The sequence below is a fragment of the Macrobrachium nipponense genome, chromosome 7, assembly GCF_015104395.2.
Source record: "Macrobrachium nipponense isolate FS-2020 chromosome 7, ASM1510439v2, whole genome shotgun sequence".
Lineage (NCBI taxonomy): Eukaryota > Metazoa > Arthropoda > Malacostraca > Decapoda > Palaemonidae > Macrobrachium > Macrobrachium nipponense.
Window position 1 is genome coordinate 22,832,674 of NC_061109.1, and position 18,251 is coordinate 22,850,924.

Sequence of the window (18,251 nt, forward strand, 5' to 3'; positions counted from 1 at the left end):
AGAAAACTATTGCCCCGGCTTTGTCTGTCTGTCTGTCTGCACTTTTTCTGTCCTCCCTCGGACCTTAAAAATTACTGATGCTAGGGGGTGCAAATTGGTATGCTGATTATCCATCATTCAATCATCACTCATACCAAATTGCAGTCCTCTAGCCGCAGTTAACTTTAATCGTGCGCCTGGCAACGATGCAGGCCAGGCCACCACCTGACCATGGTTGAAGTTTCATGGGCCAAGGCTCATACGGCTTTATATCGAGACGATCAAAGATAAACCTATTTCGGTGGCCTTGATTATATGATGTACAGAAAACTCGATTGCGCCGAAGCATTTTTTACTTTTTTATGATAATGATAGATGATTAAAAACTTGTCAGTTGCAAACCCCCTTGACTGCTAAAACGAGGAAAAACTACGACGTTACATAGACCTATTCCTCGCATCCTTCCCCCAACACACATCCCAATAATCTTTGCCACGACAATAAGTAGTAAACATATTTATCTCTTTACTTGGGAATTGCACAGTTGACAAGAAGATGGATGTTGAAACTACATAGCAATTTTTCAAAGAACTTTCTGTCGAAATAATCAGCTCTGGCTGCCATCTTTTTTATGAATTGTGTAGAATCCTCACAATCTTACCACAGCGAGGTATAAGCTAAAAGAACTGTTATAAACAAATTACGAAGACCACAACAAATCATTTCATAATCAAAGTAAGATGCAGTATACAATAGATCATGTTCACAAGGAGTTCTGAGGAAAACTCCAGACTCTTCGACACCAACTCCATCTCTCTCCTTGTCTGACGGTCTCATCAGGATCAGACAGCAGCTGCTGCACAGGCAGCACTAGCTCTACCAGGCGGCCGTGTTGTCAGTGTTATTGGAAGTGTGCGTGAGGGTGTGTGTAGTTGTGCGGTCCTGTTCAAACGTCACAGGGATGGCGTCTCTTTTGAACTGTTTTGTGTCCCTTTTGCTTCTATTTGACCTGACGGCAGTGACATTTTGCGCAGAAGACAGAGGTAAGACGAGCGTATCGAGTTATAGCCATTGAAAATGTAAGGGATGTCAGCAATCCTTTTAAATTGTCTGGAAACGATTTGTTTACATTCGCAAGTCGTCTGGCTGGTGCGGTTGCACTGGGGAACACCAGGCACCCTTTTTCTATATCATTTATTATCGCGTTAGGTAGTTGTCTATTTATTTGATAATACTTCATGTAGGTTAGGGATTTATGTGTCTGCACAGTTAATAATAGTCATCTCATGATAAATAGTAAGATGATTATGTTTGGTCGTAAACGCGAGTGGGTGGGTAGCTAATGGGTATGATTGTGTGAGCGGTCACGTACCCTGAACTTTGCAGGGGTGTGGGTAGTAGTGTCTGGCACTGGGAGATGAACTTACCAGTTGTAGGGCGTGTCAGCAGTGCCACGTTGTCCCGGCATCTTGGCTGGCAACGTTGCCGACCGTAGGAGCTGAAGCCCGGGGGCGGGGTGGGGGGGGGTGGTTGGAATAAAGGCTTGTCTATGCCTAAGCAATCCAATGTCCCTTGTGTCTTTGAAGATGGGTTAACTCAGGTTAATTTGCTTATAGGTAGGCTACATTGTCTTGGGCTATCCTGGTGGTGTAAGTAGTCAGACTGTAATATAGCTAGCTACCTACCTACTTTTCTGTCAAGGTGTCGGCAGATTTAAGTAAATGTCAAACTAAAGTACTTAGCCTAGCTATACCTAGCTTGCCTTGTGATAAAGTTAACTGCTGTTTTTAGTGTGGTCTGTTGGAGATAGGCCTAGGGTAGTTCATGGTACAGTCAAGGCTGTAGATTTCAGTTTAACCCGATTTTGCTGTTGAAAGTCCATGTTACACGATTTTTTACTTGGGTAATTTAAAAGCTAGCATGAAGAGAACTGATGTATGGGTGACTTAGGCTTATTAAGAATGTACTTTTTCAACTGCGGGCTGGGTAAGTTTCTATAAAAAGGTAACCGGTTTCCAGATTTGTTGTAACAGTAAATGGATTGATTCATTAACTTTGTTTCTTAAATCATGTGTTTTACATTGTAAAGAAAAGACTCATTGGTATAACCATAGTAATTTTGAAGATCAAGATATCATGGTATGCTCTAGCTAAATGTGTTTGGGGTAATTCCAAGATTAATTTCAAGAGAGCAAGAAAAATTAATCACACACCAGTGTAGTCTTAATGGGCCTAATGTATATTTCTTATTGGCATGTTTATGTTTTTGTTATTTACATTTGTATTTCAAGAATTTTAGTATCATAATAGCTCTGAAAACAAGTGAATTATTGTTAGTGTAGAGTTTTCAACCTAACCATTAATATATTGTACTGCCAAACACTTTATTGAAATTTTCTCAGATAACTGAATAAACAAGTGTGGAAAATTAAGTCATTGTTTTATTTTAACCAAAATAAGAAATTTTCATTAGGGAAAAGGGACTGAAGAAAATGATTACAGGTGAAAGCAAGGTGAAGTTAAAAAAGTTAGACAGTGATTTAGGGGACTGAAGGAAAATAAAAAGGCAAACAACATATAGTACTGTTCTTAATTAATGTGCTGGACACTGTTTTCAACATTCCCCCTTTCCCTTTTTTTTATGGTTTGTTAGTAAGCAACACAAAATATGAAAGGAAGCAGTAGACCTTGAATAAAGAAAAGATGGCTAGGAGAGTATTGGGGAACTTAAAATTAAGGACCAGTTATCAGTTATTGAACCAAGCAGATTTTTTAAAGAAGTGTGGGTTAATGGTCTGATTGGAATTTAACCTGTTAAGCGTCCGCCCCGGATGAGCTCGCTGCTAACGTACCGTCACGCTTTTTTTGTAATCAGCGATCATAGCACTGATGATAGTTTTTCAAAGTTAATATTGATTTTTATGCTTATTCTTCATACTGTAATTAAGTGTAGGAAATTCTCTCTCTCTCTCTCTCTCTCTCTCTCTCTCTCTCTCTCTCTCTCTCTCTCTCTCTCTCGGAGTCCAGTCACTCGGCAAAGAAAAGTCATCTTCACTCCCGCTATTGGAAGAAAAGTTTGTATCATCACTGGAGGATTCAGAACTAGAGCTCTCATCATCAAATAGGTTATCAATATCAGACTCCTCATCTAGTATTTGATTGATCTCACCTGAAGAAATACGCCTCCTCTTTGGGACATTCATTGTGAAAGACGCGAAATCCAATTTGCCTCGATAAACGCCCGAAGCGTATTGAAAGAAAACCAACAGGGACAGGCAGTTTTCTAGCATAAGCGACCACCAGGAAAGAGTTGCCAGCTGGAAATAAGTTACCAAATGATGTTCCTACACTTTCTATACGAGTAAACGTATTATTACGGGGCTGACGGCTTGACAAGCACAGTTAAAGTCTTGAACGTAATATCCCGTTGAAGGCGCTACCGAGTAGATCGCGGTAAACGTATTATTACGTGGGTGACGCTTAACAGGTTAAAGGTTGTATGAAAGGAGGAACATGGTCATTTCAGTCTTGCTTTAGTTGAAATAATGTTGCTAAAACATCAAAAGTAATTCTTTATCCCACCCAAACTTTATTAGAAACAGGATTAAAATTATTTCTGTGGGAGAGAAAGAAATGATCTGCAAACTGGATTATGTTTAGGCTATGATTCCAGCAAGTCATATATAAACCTTTAGAGAAACTGGGAAGTTTTGTATTTGATTTCTGCTGGATGAATGACTGGAAGTGTTCAACTGAGTTGTAGTTTTTCATTTCTTGTACCATCTATATCTTTATTGTTTTGTTTATATATACAGTGCTTTAAATGAAAAATTGTAGTAATGTGTTTTTGATTTTTTTAATTTGGATGTTTTTCCATACTTTTCAACATTTATAAAGTTCCTGTCGGGAAATTATGATACTAACTAGCTTTACCAAAGTGTAACTTATTGTCAGTGCCATGTAGACTGTAAATCATAAAGTAAGGTTATGATCTCTGTTATGAAGGGGCCATGTTTACTTTGTTCTTTTTACATAAGAGGAATAATATGTTCTTTTTACATAAGAGGAATAATATGTTTCATGAGGAGGACTGCCGGTTGAGCAGTATTCTGTTGAGAATGGAGAAGAACTTGTTTCTGGAGACCATGTGGTGTGTCTGGCTTCTGTGACAGAGCAGTCATCCATGCAGTTCACCCATTACTAAGTCACTTTACTTCTTTTCAATGTATCCCAGTCATCCTTTCTGGCTACATTTTGTGGTAAAAAGAAAAATGTGATAGTCTGTGTAAATAAAATATATAGTTTGTTCATGAAACTTACCTGTCAGATATATATATAGCTGTATTTTCCGAAGTCCGACAGAAATTAAAAAACTTACGACACACGTAGTGGGAGTCAGGTGGTTAGTACCCATTCCCGCCGCTGGGAGGCGGGTATCAGGAATCATTCCCATTTTCTATTCATAATTTTTCTGTCGCCGGTGTTGTAAACACAGTTTTCAGCACCTCCGTCTTGAATTTAGGAAACTTGGCTACTATAAGTACCCCTTTTTTTTGTTTTTTTGATTTTTTGGTATCTTGACTTTTGGATCGGTGGCTAGGCACACGTTAATTGTGGATTTGATTGATTTTGGCTTGATTTCTCTTTAAATAAGATGTCTGGTTCTAGTTCGGCTAGCGCCAGGTTTGTACCAAGAGTGATTGTCGAGTAGGCTAACTGAAAGCATCAGTAGACCCTCATACTTTGTGTAAGAGTTGCAGAGAGCATGATTGTATGTATGAAAGTCGCTGCAAGGAATGTGAGTGTCTTTCTGATTCTGGATGGAGAGCGTATGAGTCCTATCTGCGTAAGCTTGAACGGGATAGGTTAAGGAGGTCTTCCTCCAGGAGCGTTTCAGGTAAACGTCAGGAAGTTCATGTTTTCTCCTACTACCCTCCTTTCCTTTAATCACTACTCCTAACCCTGTAGTGTTGCCTTCGGGCCCTGGAACAGTGTCTGTGGAGGGTAATACCCTTACACTTATCTTAGAGTCGATTCGTAATTTAGAATCTAAAAGTGATTCGCCTTAGAAGGCAAAAGTGAAGGTGCAAAGTGCAGTGACAGTGCTCCTTCGTTGGTGGAGGGTGCGTCAGATCGGCCCCATTTCGCCGCCTCTAGGCCTAGACCGCTGCCGACGTCCAGGTTTCAGGAGAGGGCATGTCGAAAGCCGCAGGAGGGTTACGGGGAACGCCCACCGATCTGACGTGCCTTCGCAGTATCTTGTTGACGTTACACAGACTGCCAAGGAGCGTGCGCGTGCACGTCTCCTGAAAGAGTGTTTCTCTTCTTCAGAGGCTTCCTCCCCGCAACAAGGGTGGAGCTCTCATTCTGTTTCACGCCCGCTGAAAAGGAGCGTTGGTGATCGTGACGCTTCACGTCCAGTTTTGGCTCTCGAGAGGCGATCATCGCCTGAGATGTGTTCGCAGCCTTCCCGCCACAGAAGAAACGTAAGGAGTCATCGGATGATGACTTTGTTGAGCGCCCAGTCGCTCTCGAGCGCGTGCTACGGCAGTTTCTTGGGAGAAGGAAGAAGGCGTCCCCTCGCTCGCCCCCTCGTCTTCTCACAGGATCAGCCCGTCACCTGACAAGGAATCCTCTCCTACTGAGAAGATCCTGCGCTCTTTGCAGCAACAACTTGCTGATGCTCTTTCTAAGAAAGGGACGCAACCACGTCCCAGGAGAAAGGATGACCGTCTGCCTGTGAAGAGATCTAGAAGGTCTTCCCTCTCCCTCTCCTCGCTCGTCTATCTCTCCACTTTCTTCGCCGGCTAGAGTTCGTGCGACTCCCCAGCGGCTCTCTGGAGGACGTGAAGAGGATTTTTGTCTCGCTCTGCGCATGAAGCGGTATTACCCGCTCGTAAGCTTTGCGGTGCGAGAGCTCGATACTTGCGTGAACGCTTCGGTGCAAGTTCACGATCCTGAACGCTCGGTCGGAAGAACCAAGCGAATGCAGTGGCATCTAAGAGTGCACCAGCGGAAGCAGAGGCGTGCGCGAGATGTTAAGCGCGCTTTAGTAAATGTCATTCGCACGCCAGTGGACTCCAACGCGTGCGCCAGCGGACGCCCAGTCATCGCAGGCTGACGTGGACCGGCCAATCCCCCCCGCCGCGCTAGTTGCAGCCAGGCGTGGCGCCAGTGGACGCCAGGTGTGCGCCAGCGGTACGCAGGTGTGCGCCAGCGGACGCTCGGGTGGACGAAGATGTGGATTTTCGTCGTCTCCCACCTGTTTTTGATGAGACTTTGCAAGTTACTTCGGGTCTTAGAGATACGACCGGAGTTTGTTCTATTAAGGAGTCAGCTTTGCCTTCCACTTCACAGCAACGCGCCTCTTGGAAACTTAGACCAGATAGTCTTAGTCCAGCCTTATTTCCTCCAACTTCACCTGTGTCGGAAGCAGAGGTTAGCGACGCTTCGGTTGAAGTGGATGATGAGAAAACCTTTGGTGGCGGCAGTCTCTTCCGACTACCAGGTATTGACCCGCCTTCTTCAATCAGAGTTTGGAGATACGTTTCACCCGGAAGCTCCTCGCTCTCCTTCCTTTCACAACTTTCTTCTTCCAAGATCAACAAGGTCTCCGGCATTTCGTCAGAATGAAGAAGTCCCTTTCAACCAAGAGGGCTCTTCGTAAGGTCCATGACTTGGATGGAGAAAAGGAAGTCTCAGGGAAAGACTTCTTTTTGCCCTGCCACCTTCGAGACTTAGTGGGAAGGCTGGCATTTGGTATGAAACGGGAGAAGACGTAGGTATTAGACTTCCCTCGTCAGCTCAAGGAGACTTCGCTGAAGCATTGTGGATGCCTCGAGGAGGTCTCACCTGTCCTCTTCGAAAGTTTCCTGGTCTACTACGGAAATGGACTACCACCTTAAAGGCCTCTTTCGGACGTTAGAGGTCTTCAACTTTCTAGATTGGTGTTTGGGAGTTCTGGATGCCAAGTCTAGGAGTTTTTTTGTTCCGACTCGATTAGTCTGGGGGAGCTGTCCAGCGTAATGTCGTGTATGGACAAGGCCGTCAGAGATGGTTCGGAGGAGCTTACAGCTCACTTTTGCACAGGGCTCTTGAAGAAGAGATCCCTGTTTTGCAATTTTCAGCTAAATCTGTCTCTCCGTCACAAAAAGCAGTTTGTTCATGAACTTACCTGTCAGATATATATAGCTGTATTCTCTGAAGTCCGACAGAATTTCTAAAACCTTACGACACGTAGTGGAGTTAGGGTGGTTAGTACCCATTCCCGCTGCTGGAGGCGGGTATCAGGAACCATTCCCATTTTCTATCAGATTTCTTCTGTCGCCGGTGTCGTAAACACTGTGTTTACACACCTCCGCCTCAGGATTTTGGAAAACTTTTCATATTGCTTGAGTATCCTCTTGACTTTTGGTTTTTGATTGGATCGATAGCTTGGCATACGTGATTTGGACTGTTTTTTTGATTTTGGCTTAGAATTTTCCCTTAAAAATGTCTGGATGTAGTTTCTGCTAGCGCCAGGGTGTGCTCGAAAGTGGAATGCAAGGTTAGGCTTCCAAAGCCTTGGTTGACCTCACACATTGTGTAAAGGGTGTAGGGGGCAAGAGTGTAGATTTGATTTGCGCTGTAATGAGTGTGAAAGCTTAGATGATTTGCAATGGAAGACGTATGAATCCTACGTTAAGAAGTTAGAACGTGATAAGGATTAGGAGGTCTTCCTCCAGGAGTAAGTCGGGTAGCGGACAGGGTATTAATGTATCCCCTTCTAACCCTCCTTTTAGAATTTGTGTCTCCTAACCCTGTAGTGTTGCTTCGGGCCCTCAAGTGGTGTCTGCGGAGGGTAATGCCCTTTCGCTTATTCTAGATTCATTGAAGACGCTTGAAATCTAAAGTGCTTGCCCTTGAAAACAGGCAAAATAAGTGTCAGTGATAGTGCCCCTAGTGAAGTGGAGGGGCGTCAGATCGGCCCTATAGCGCCTCTAGGCTGGGACCTCTGCCGGACTCCCCAGGACTCGGGGAGAGGGCATGTCGAAGGCCGAAGGAGGGTTACGGGGAACCCCCACCGATCTGGCGTCCCTTCAGCAGTTCCTGTGGACGCTTCCCAGGCTGCTAAGGAGCGTGCTCGAGCACGTTTCCTTAAGGATTTGTTTCTCGTCTTCCGACGCGTCCTCCCCGCGCAAGGGGTGGGAATCTCGATCGGATTCGCGACCTCTGAGAGGACTCTTCAAGAGCTGGACGCTTCACGTCATGCTATGTCTGAGTGGCATTCTTCTCCGAAAGCGTAGCCTTTCCGCCCCAGAAGAAGTATAGGACGTCATCCGACGATGACGCCCTCGAGCGCCCCAGTCGCTCTAGAGCCAAGGCTGTTCCTGGAGAAGGAAGAAGGCGTCCCCTCGCCCCTCTCCTTCTCGCAAGCGCAGCTCGTCTCCGCGTAAGGAGAACATCTCAGACGGTGATCATCATTGCGATGCAGCGGCAACTGGACGCTTTACTGAAACAGAAGGAGACGGTCCCGCATCGAAAGGAAAGACGGATAGACTGCCTATCAAGAGATCTAAGCAGTCTTCTCCAATGGCTCCTTTTTCGTCCCCGTTCTTCTGATATTTCGCCCTCTAGACGTCGTTTTGCTCCCCAGGGTTCATCTAGAGGTGACGTTAGACGCCAAGTTAGAGAGAGTTCTCGCATGCTCCTCTCCCTTCCGTAGAGAGGAAAGCTCGGCGTTCCGACTTCGACGACGCTTCTGCTGACGACGATTTGCGTTCTGCACCTCTTCGACTTGACAGTGTTGACGCTCAACGTTATGTTAGTCGGGCAGTGGATCAAGTTTCTTCGCTGGACGTTTCGAAGGACGCTTCGCGGGACGGTAGAAGAGTCTCTTTGATGACGCTCCGTTGGACGCTTCGCTGGACGCTCGGTTGGAACGCTGATTTGGACGCTCGATAGAACGCTACATTGGACGCTAAGATGGACGCTCGTAGACGTTTCTAGTAAGACCCTCTGTGGACGCGAATGTGGAAGTTCGCTGTCACTCGGATGTGGTTCCGAGACTTTGGCACGTTCGCCTCTAAAAGTGACTCCTGATCCTGTTCCTGTTAAGGATCCGTTTACCCTCGTCTTCTTTTCATCGTTCAGATAGGAGACTTGAGCTAAAGGACTTCTGCCTCTCTTCCCGGACTTGCACTCGGATAGAGAAGAAGGAGAACTTAGCGGTTCTTCGGAGATGTTGATGATGATCAACTGCTACGTCTGCCTCGTCAGATTATCAAGTTTTGGCACGACTACTTCGTGATTCGTTTGGCGATACTTTTCAGCCAGCTGCCTCCTCCTTCTCCTCCTCTCAGTTTTTGTCGTCGAAGACAAGTAAGTCTCCAGGTTTCGTGAAGATGAAGACGTCGTTATCTACGAAAGAGCTTTCCGAAAGGTAAACGCCTGGATGGAGTCTAGGAAAGCAAAAGGAAGAACTACTTTCGCCCTGCCTCCGTCTAGACTTAGCGGTAAGGCAGGGATGTGGTATGAGACAGGCGAGGAATTAGGATTGAAGGTTCCTACGTCGGCTCAAGGTGATTTCGCCAGCGTGGTGGATGCCTCAAGGAGGGCCTTTTAGCATCGGCTAAGGTTTTCTTGGACGACTTCCGAACTGGACCATCTTTTGAAGGGATTATTTAGGTCCTTAGAAGTTTTCAACTTTTTAGACTGGTGTCTTGGAGCCTTAGACAACCAATCTCGTAAGCCAGACTCGATCAGCTTGGGGGAGCTGTCCAGTGTATTGTCCATGCATGGACAAGGCCGTCAGGGATGGCTTCAGAGGAGTTAGCCTCTCATTTTTTCAGCAGGGGTTTCGGGTCTTAAGAAAAGGTCCGCTTTATTGCAACTTCGCGGCTAAGTCCGTCTCTCCCGCTCAGAGGACAGACTTTTGTATGCTCCCTTCTCGAGTCATCTCTTCCCCCAAGCTATGGTGAAGGATCTGGCAGTGAGTCTGCAGGAGAAAGCCACACAAGACCTGTTGGCTCAGTTTCCTTCGAGACGTCCGGCTGGCCCTTCAACGTCGTCTGGAACGCAACAGTTTAGAAAAGCAGAAGCCCTTTCGTGGAGGGACTTCCGCTAGATCGTCTCCTCGAGGAAGAACCTTCCTAGAGGTAGAGCCCCTTCCAAGTCTAGGGGTAAGAAGTGAGAGATCGTGCCTTCAGTTCACCGGGTAGGAGCCAGGCTGCAGTTGTTTGCAGAAGCCTGGAGAGTAAGAGAGGCAGACACCTGGTCTCTCGACGTCATAGAGAGGGGTTACAAGATCCCTTTCATAAAGCCGCCCCCGTTGACTTCCACTCCCAGGGACTTGTCCCCATCGTATCCGCTAACAAGCGAAAGATTCTTTTCGACCTGCTCGAGCAGATGCTCGAGAAAAGAGCAGTGGAAACAGGTTTAGACCTGGCAACGCCAGGATTTTACAACAGATTGTTTCTTGTACCGAAACAATCGGGAGGGGTGGGGCGGCCCGTCTTGGATGTAAGTCGTCCTAAACCTCTTTATAGAGAAGCAGAGGTTCAAGATGGAGACTCCTAGTTCAGTTCTGGGGGCCTTAAGACCTGGAGATTGGATGGTATCACTCGACCTCCAGGACGCCTACTTTCACGTCCCGATACATCCCCAATCGATGAAGTACTTCGGTTCGTATTGAAAGGAAGGTCTTTCAATTCAGGGCGCTTTGTTTCGGACTGAGTACGGCCCCTTTTTATCTTCACCATCTTAATGAAGAACGTGGCGAGGTGGCTCCATCTTTCCAACATCAGAATCTCGCTCTATCTAGACGACTGGCTCATACGAGCCTCCTCGCAGACCCGGTGCCTGAAGGATTTGAAGACGACTCTGTCTTTTAGCTGCGTCCCTGGGACTTCTGGTGAACTTCGAGAAGTCACTCTGACCCCAACACAGTCCATCGGTGTTATCTGGGGATTCAGATGGATTCAGTGGGCTTTTCGGGCTTTTCCGTCCCAGAACGTCAGCAACAAGGCATAGAAAAAGTGTCAGCCTTTCTAGGGAAAGATTCATGCTCGGTGAGGGAATGGATGAGTCCTGCTGGGGACCATTTCCTCGCTGGAGAAGTTTGTTTCCCTCCTGGGGAGGCTACACCTCCGACCTCTCAGTTCTTTCTGTCGGACAGCTGGACAGAAAAGGACAGCTTCGAAATGAAGTTAAACATCTCGGAAGAGGTGAAGAAAGAACCATCTAAGATGGTGGCTTGATCCGTGGAAGCTGTCAGAGGGAGTATCCCTCAAGCTTCAGAACCCCGACCTGGTGTTGTTCTCCGACGCGTCATCCACGGGGTGGGGAGCACAAACTCTAGGGGGGGAGGAAGTGTCAGGTACCTGGAGAGGGGAACAGGTAACCTGGCATATCAACTTCAAAGAGCTGGCAGCGGTTCAATTAGCGCTCCAGTTCTTCCAGAAACAAAAGTCTCCCCGTCGTGTGGTTTCAGATCAACTCGGACAACACCACAGCCCTGGCATACTTGAAGAAACAAGAGGAACACACTCTCGCTCCCTGTTTTTCTCTAGCAAAAGAGATCCTGCTTTGGGCAAAGGAGAGAGAAGTCACAATATTGACAAGATTCATTGCCGGAGTCGAGAACGTCCGGGCAGATCTCCTCAGTCGACAAGGACAGTTATTGCGACAGAGTGGACTCTCAATCAAGAAGTATGCCAGGAACTGTGGGGTCTTTGGGGATGCCCCTTAGTGGACATCTTCGCAACATCAAGGACGGCGAGACTTCCTCTGTATTGCTCCCCGGTTCTAGATCCGGGAGCAGTAGCAGTAGACGCCCTTCTATGGGATTGGACGGGCCTGGATCTCTACGCTTTTCCCCCCTTCAAGATCCTGGGGAGGTGATGAGAAAAATTTTGCAGCATCGGAGGGGACGAGGTTGACCTTAATCGCCCCCTTTTGGCCCGCAGCGATCTGGTTCACAGAAGTGATGTTCTACTAGTGGATTATCCGAGATCTCTTCCGTTAAGGAGAGATCTACTCAAACAGCCCCACTTCGAGAGGTACCACAAAAAACCTCTCCGCTCTGAGTCTGACTGCGTTCAGGACTATCTAAAAGTTGGCCAGAGCGAGAGGTTTTTTCGAAATCAGTGGCTAAGCTATCGCCACCGCGAGGAGACCATCATCATCGCGGTTTACCAATCGAAGTGGGCAGCCTTTAGCCTTTAAGAAGTTGGTGTAAGAGAAAAAGGAGTTTCCTCGACCACTACCTCTGTGAGCCAGATCGCCGATTTTCTTGCTTTATCTGAAACAAGATCTAAAGTTGGCAGTGTCAACTATTAAAGGCTACAGAAGCGTTTCTATCTGTAGTCTTTCGCCAATAGAGGTCTTGACCTCGCTTAACAATAAGGATCTCCATGATCTATTGAGATCGTTCGAGACGACCAAGGTACCACTACCGAAGCTTCCTTCGTGGAACCTGGATGTGGTCCTAAAATATATTTGATGTCAAATCGTTTTGAACCTCTTTCATCTTCGTCTCTACGAGATTGACGAAGAAAAAAAAAAAAAAAAAAAAAAAAAAACTGTATTCCTAACTGCTCTGGCGACGGCGAAGAGAGTTAGCGAATACAGGCTATCAGCAAAACACGTCGGTTTCAAAGGGCATAATGCAGTCTGCTCTTTGAATATGTCGTTTTCTCGGCCAAAAACGAAAACCCTTCCAATCCGTGGCCTAGAACATTCGAGATCAAGGGGTTATGGCAGAGATCATTGGTCAAGAGCCAGAAAGAGTCCTGTGTCCTGTTAGGGCTCTTTTGAGAGTATATTCGTAGAACGAAGGATTGCCGAGGTTCTGCAGAGAACTTATGGTGTTCGGTCAAGAGACCAAACATGCCCATGTCCAAGAATGCACTGGCATTCTTTTTAAGAAACACCCATTAAAGAGGCGCACGCTTCTTGCAAAGACAGTGACTTGAAGATACTTAAAGTAAAACGCGCACGAAGTAAGGGCTCTTTTTTTTCGACCTCAATAGCCTTTCAAGAAAAAACATGGCTTCTTAAAGACATTTTAAGTGCTACTTTTTTTGGAGGAGTAACTCAGTGTTCGCCCTCTCACTACCTACGGGAGGTGAGAACGACCTATGAAAGCTGTTACTCTCTCGGACCATACGTCGCCGCAGACACTATTTTGGGGGCAGGAGGTAGCACTCATCCTTTCCCATAGAAAGGGTAGGTGAGTTTTTAATATTTGTATGTTTATGGTTGTAGGGTCGGCTGCCTAGTACAGTCGTCCCTTCCTTTAGCCTTTTGGTATATGGGAGTTTGTTGTTAGGCTAACTTGTGGTGGTTGGTTTTTGCCTCGTTGCCCTCGGAAAGTATGGTCATGGTCTAGTCACATTGTCGGTCCCGTCCCCGTTGACAGATCATCTAGAGCGCACCAACTACATAGGTCACTACCTTGTTGGTAACTCTAGTGAAGCAGAAGCAGGCTTGGGTGACAGTAATCACGAAGTCAGCTATGCTAACAGGTAAGGAACCAAGATGTCAATCATATACATTTTATATGTTTTTCTAAATCCTTTTTTCTTGTCTCTCCCACCGCCAAAGGTGGGATTCAGCTATATTATATCTGACAGTAAGTTTTCATGAACAAAATGATATGTTAGATACAAATAAAGTTTTGTTCATACTTACCTGGCAGATATATATATTTTAGTACCCACCCACCTCCCCTCAGGAGACAGTGGAGATAGAAATCTGATAGAAAATGGGAATGGTTCCTGATACCCGCCTCCTCAGCAGCGGAATGGGTACTAACCACCCTAACTCTCCCCACTACGTGTCGTCGTGTCGTAAGTTTTAGAAATTCTGTCGGACTTCAGAGAATACAGCTATATATATATCTCCAGGTAAGTATGAACAAACTATTGTATCTTAACAATATCATATTTGCTCTTCGCTCCTTTTTCGGATCATCTCTTCCCCCAGGCTATGGTAAAAGACATTGCTACCAGCCTACAGGAGAAGGCCCCCACACAAGAGTCTCCTCGCACAGTCTTCAAGGAGAACCTGCGGTTCTTCGTCCTCGGGAGTTTCGATTCTCAAGAAATCGAAGCCCTTTCGAGGTAGTTCTTCCTCGAGACCAGCCCCTCGAGGAAGAGGCACTTCCAGAGGCAGAGCCACTGCGCTTGCCAAGAACAAGAAGTGAAGCAGAAGTCCTTCAGTCACCGGTTGGAGCCAGCTTCAGCTTTTTGCGTAAGCCTGGGAAGGAGAGAGGGGTGCGGACAAATGGTCCCTTGGACATCTTAAAGAAGGGTTACTGGATCCCGTTCCTGAAACCACCCCCGCTGGGTCTACGACACCCAGGACATGTCTCCTTCTTATCGGGGAGAAAAGCAACAAGTGCTTTTACGATCTGTTAGATCAGATGATCGTGAAACACGCGTAGAACAGGTCTCCGACCTGAATTCCCCCGGATTTTACAACAGACTGTTCCTGGTGCCAAAGCAGTCGGGGGTAATGGCGACCGGTACTCGATGTCAGCAACTGAACCTCTTTGTCATCAAGCAGAGGTTCAAGATGGGAGACACCTCAGTCAGGGATGGGAGCCTTAAGACCGGGGTGGGGGATTGGATGGCTTCACTAGATCCTCCAGGACGCGTATTTTCCACGTCCCCATCCACCCCCAGTCGCCAGGAAATACTGCGGTTTGTCCTGAAAGGAAAAGTGTTTCAATTCAGGGCTCTCTGCTTTGGACTCAGCACTGCTCCCATGGTATTCACCCTCCCACTGATGAAGAACATTGCGAGGTGGCTTCATCTTTCCAAAGTCAGGATCTCTCTCTACCTGGACGACTGGCTCGTACGAGCCTCCTCGAAAGACCGGTGTCTGGAGGACCTTCACACGACCTTGTCGTTAACGAAGTCCCTGGGGCTTTCTGGTGAACCTCGAAAAAAAGTCCCACAATTCTGACCCCTTCTCAGTCTTTAGTCTATCTGGGGTATTTCAGATTGGACTCAGTGGGCTGTTTTTCGGCTTTTCCGTCCCAGGGGCGACAACTAGAATTGCAACACCTCAGACCTCTTTCCCAATTCCTTCCTTGCGGACAATTGGAAGCACCAAAACACTTTGGATTCGATTCTGTGTTATCAGAAGAGGTAAAGGAAACATCTAAGATGGTGGACCGACCCTTTGAAGCTCGCAGAGGGTCTTTCCCTCAAGCTTCAGAACCCCGACCTAGTGTTGTTTTCCGACGCGTCTTCCGCGGGGTGGGGAGCAACACTGGGGGGGGAGGAAGTCAGGCACCTGGAGAGGGGAAACAGGTGTCTGGCACATAAACCTCAAGGAGCTGGCAGCAGTTCATCTGGCGCTTCCAGTTCTTTCAGAACGAAGTCCGGCAATGTGGTGCAGATCAACTCGGACAACACCACAGCCCTGGCATACCTCAAGAAACAGGAGGAACCCACTCTCGATCCCTGTTCTTCCTTGCAAACGGAGTCCTGACGAGATTCATATCAGGGGTAGAAAACGTCCGTGCAGATCTGCTCAGTCGACAAGGTCAACTTCTGCCGACGGAGTGGACCCTTCATCAGGAAGTATGCCAGAGGTTGTGGAATTTATGGGATGTCCTCTCGTGGACATCTTCGCAACTTCCAGGACAACGAGACTCCCGCTGTACTGCTCACCAGTTTCTAGACCCCCAGGAGCAGTAGCAGTAGACCCCTTGCCCCTTCTTTGGGACTGGACGGGACTAGGCGTATATGCCTTTCCCCCGTTCAAGGTCTAGGGGAAGTAATAAGGAAATTCGCGGCATCAGAGGGAACGAGGATGACTCTCATCGCCCCCTTCTGGCCAGCGACCGACTGGTTCACAGAGGTCATGTCTTTTATAGTGGACTTTCCGAGGACTGCCTCCAAGGATAGATCTACTCAAACAGCCCCACTCGAGAGGTATCACAAAACCCTCCCCTCCTCTGAGTCTGACTGCGTTCATAACTATCCAGAAGTTTGGCCAAGAGGGGAGGGGTTTTTCAAGACCTGTGGCGCAAAGCAATCGCAACGGCAAGGAGACCTTCTTCTATTGCCGTATACCAATCCAAGTGGGCTGTTTTTCGGAGCTGGTGCAGGAAGAAAGGCATTTCCTCCACCTTCTACCTCTGTGAGCCAGATCGCAGACTTCCTTCTCTACTTGAGGAATGAAGTCGCTTAGCGGTGCCTACGATAAAAGGCTACAGAAGTGTGCTTTCTGTAGTCTTTAGGCATAGAGGACTGGACTTAGCCAATAACAGAGACCTTTCATGATCTTCTGAAGTCTTTCGAGACTTCGAAGGTACCTCAACCAGAGTTCCTTCTTGGAACTTAGACATTGTTCTAAAGTTTTTGATGTCCAGTAATTTTGAACCTCTCAACTTAGCTTCGCTTAGAAACCTTACAAGGAAGACACTTTTTCTAACTGCTCTGGCGACGGCGAAGAGAGTTAGTGAGATCCAGGCTATAAGCAAGCATGTTGGGTTTAAGAACTCTGATGCTGTTGTTATTTAAGCCCTATGTTCTTAGCAAAGAACGAAAAACCTGTCCAACCTTGGCCCAAGACATTTTGAAATCAAGGTTTGACAGAGATCGTGGGTAGTGAGCCAGAGAGAGTCCTGTGCCCTGTCAGGCTCTCAAATTCTATTTAAGACAGAACGAAGGACTGTAGAGAGGACCTTCGGGCAACTTGTGGTGCTCTGTTAAAGAAGCCTGATCTTCCATGTCAAAGAACGCGCTTTCTTTCTTCTTGAGAGACACCATTAAGGAAGCTCATTCCACATGTAGTGATAGTGACATGAAGCTTTTAAAGTGAATGCCCACGAGGTGAGGGCTATTTCGACCTCGATAGCCTTTCACAGAAATATGGCACTCAGTGACATTTTGAGTGCCACACTACCTGCGGGAGGTGAAAGCGACATACGAACATTGCTCGTCGCTTGGACCCATACGTCGCTGCAGACACTGTTTTGGGGGCAGGAGGTAGCACTCATCCTTTCCTTTAGTGGTTAGGTGAGCTTTTAATTGTGTGTGTTTTTTGGTTGTGGTGTTGACCGCCCGAGGCGGATTCTTCCCTTCTTAGTCTTAGTTTAGTGGAATACCTTTGGCAGACTAGCCAGGTGTTTTTTACTTCGTTGCCCTCATTGTATGGTCAATGGTCTAGTCACATCGTGGTCACGCCCCCGTTGACAGATCATCTTGAGTGCACCAGCTATATAGGTCTCTACCTCGCTGGCAACTCTAGTAGCACAAGCAGACTTACGCGGCAGTAACCACGAAGTCAGCTATGCTAACAGGTAAGGAATCAAGATATCATTTATCTGCATATATATGTTTCCTAAAATCTTCTATTCTGTCTACTCCCACCACCAAAGGTGGGATTCAGCTATATATATATCTGACAGGTAAGTTTCATGAACAAAATGATATTGTAATGATACAATTAAGTTTGTTCATACTTACCTGGCAGATATATATAATCAGTACCCAACCCACCCACCTCCCCTCAGGAGACAGTGGAAATAAAAATTATGAAATAGAAAATGGGAATGATTCCTGATACCCGCCTCCCAGCGGCGGGAATGGGTACTAACCACCTGACTCCCACTACGTGTGTCGTAAGTTTTTTAATTTCTGTCGGACTTCGGAAAATACAGCTATATATATATCTGCCAGGTAAGTATGAACAAACTTAATTGTATCATTACAATATCATATTTATAGACAAAATTAGCATTATTATTGCTAGTATAGTGTGTCGGGGCATGATAATAAACCCTTCAGATTCTGTGGCTTTCATAGTGCTGTAATTAGTAACTTGGAACCTAGATCGAATTATCTCACATAGGTCTACTTGGATCAGCTGATGATATAACTGACTTTGTTACACTTATTTTTACTTGATTGTGTTATTGTAGTCAGGGATATTGGTGAAACTTGAAAGAATCAAGAGTTAAAAGTGATGGAACTGCTCTTTGATCAGTTTATCTGAGCTTATTTACCCTTGCTTTATCTGACATCATTAATATATATGGTCTGATTTTTGTTTCATGGTAAATCAAAGAACCCTGTGTCTAAATTATTATCACACTGGTTCTATATTTGAATTTTTATATCATCATACAAAGCACTTAACTTGGTTACTTTTGTACCCTACTTTATTTTACAAGTTTTCATAAAACAAGTACGTATAATTATGCTGGAGAAAGTGCAACATCAAGATTTATTTGGGGTTTTTGCATTCAAACTTTTATAGTTTATCAGGATTTG

General features: G+C 46.2%; 1 protein-coding gene across 1 annotated transcript in view; it reads left to right on the forward strand.

Annotated features, from left to right (window-relative positions):
* Positions 1-830: 830 nt before the first annotated feature.
* Positions 831-18,251, forward strand: part of LOC135217126 (procollagen-lysine,2-oxoglutarate 5-dioxygenase 1-like) — a 597,528-nt gene continuing 580,107 nt past the window's right edge. The window contains exon 1 of the mRNA XM_064252833.1: positions 831-1,022. Within this exon, the coding sequence (XP_064108903.1) occupies positions 941-1,022 (82 nt within the window). The 5' untranslated portion in view covers positions 831-940. The remainder of the gene's footprint in view (positions 1,023-18,251) is intronic.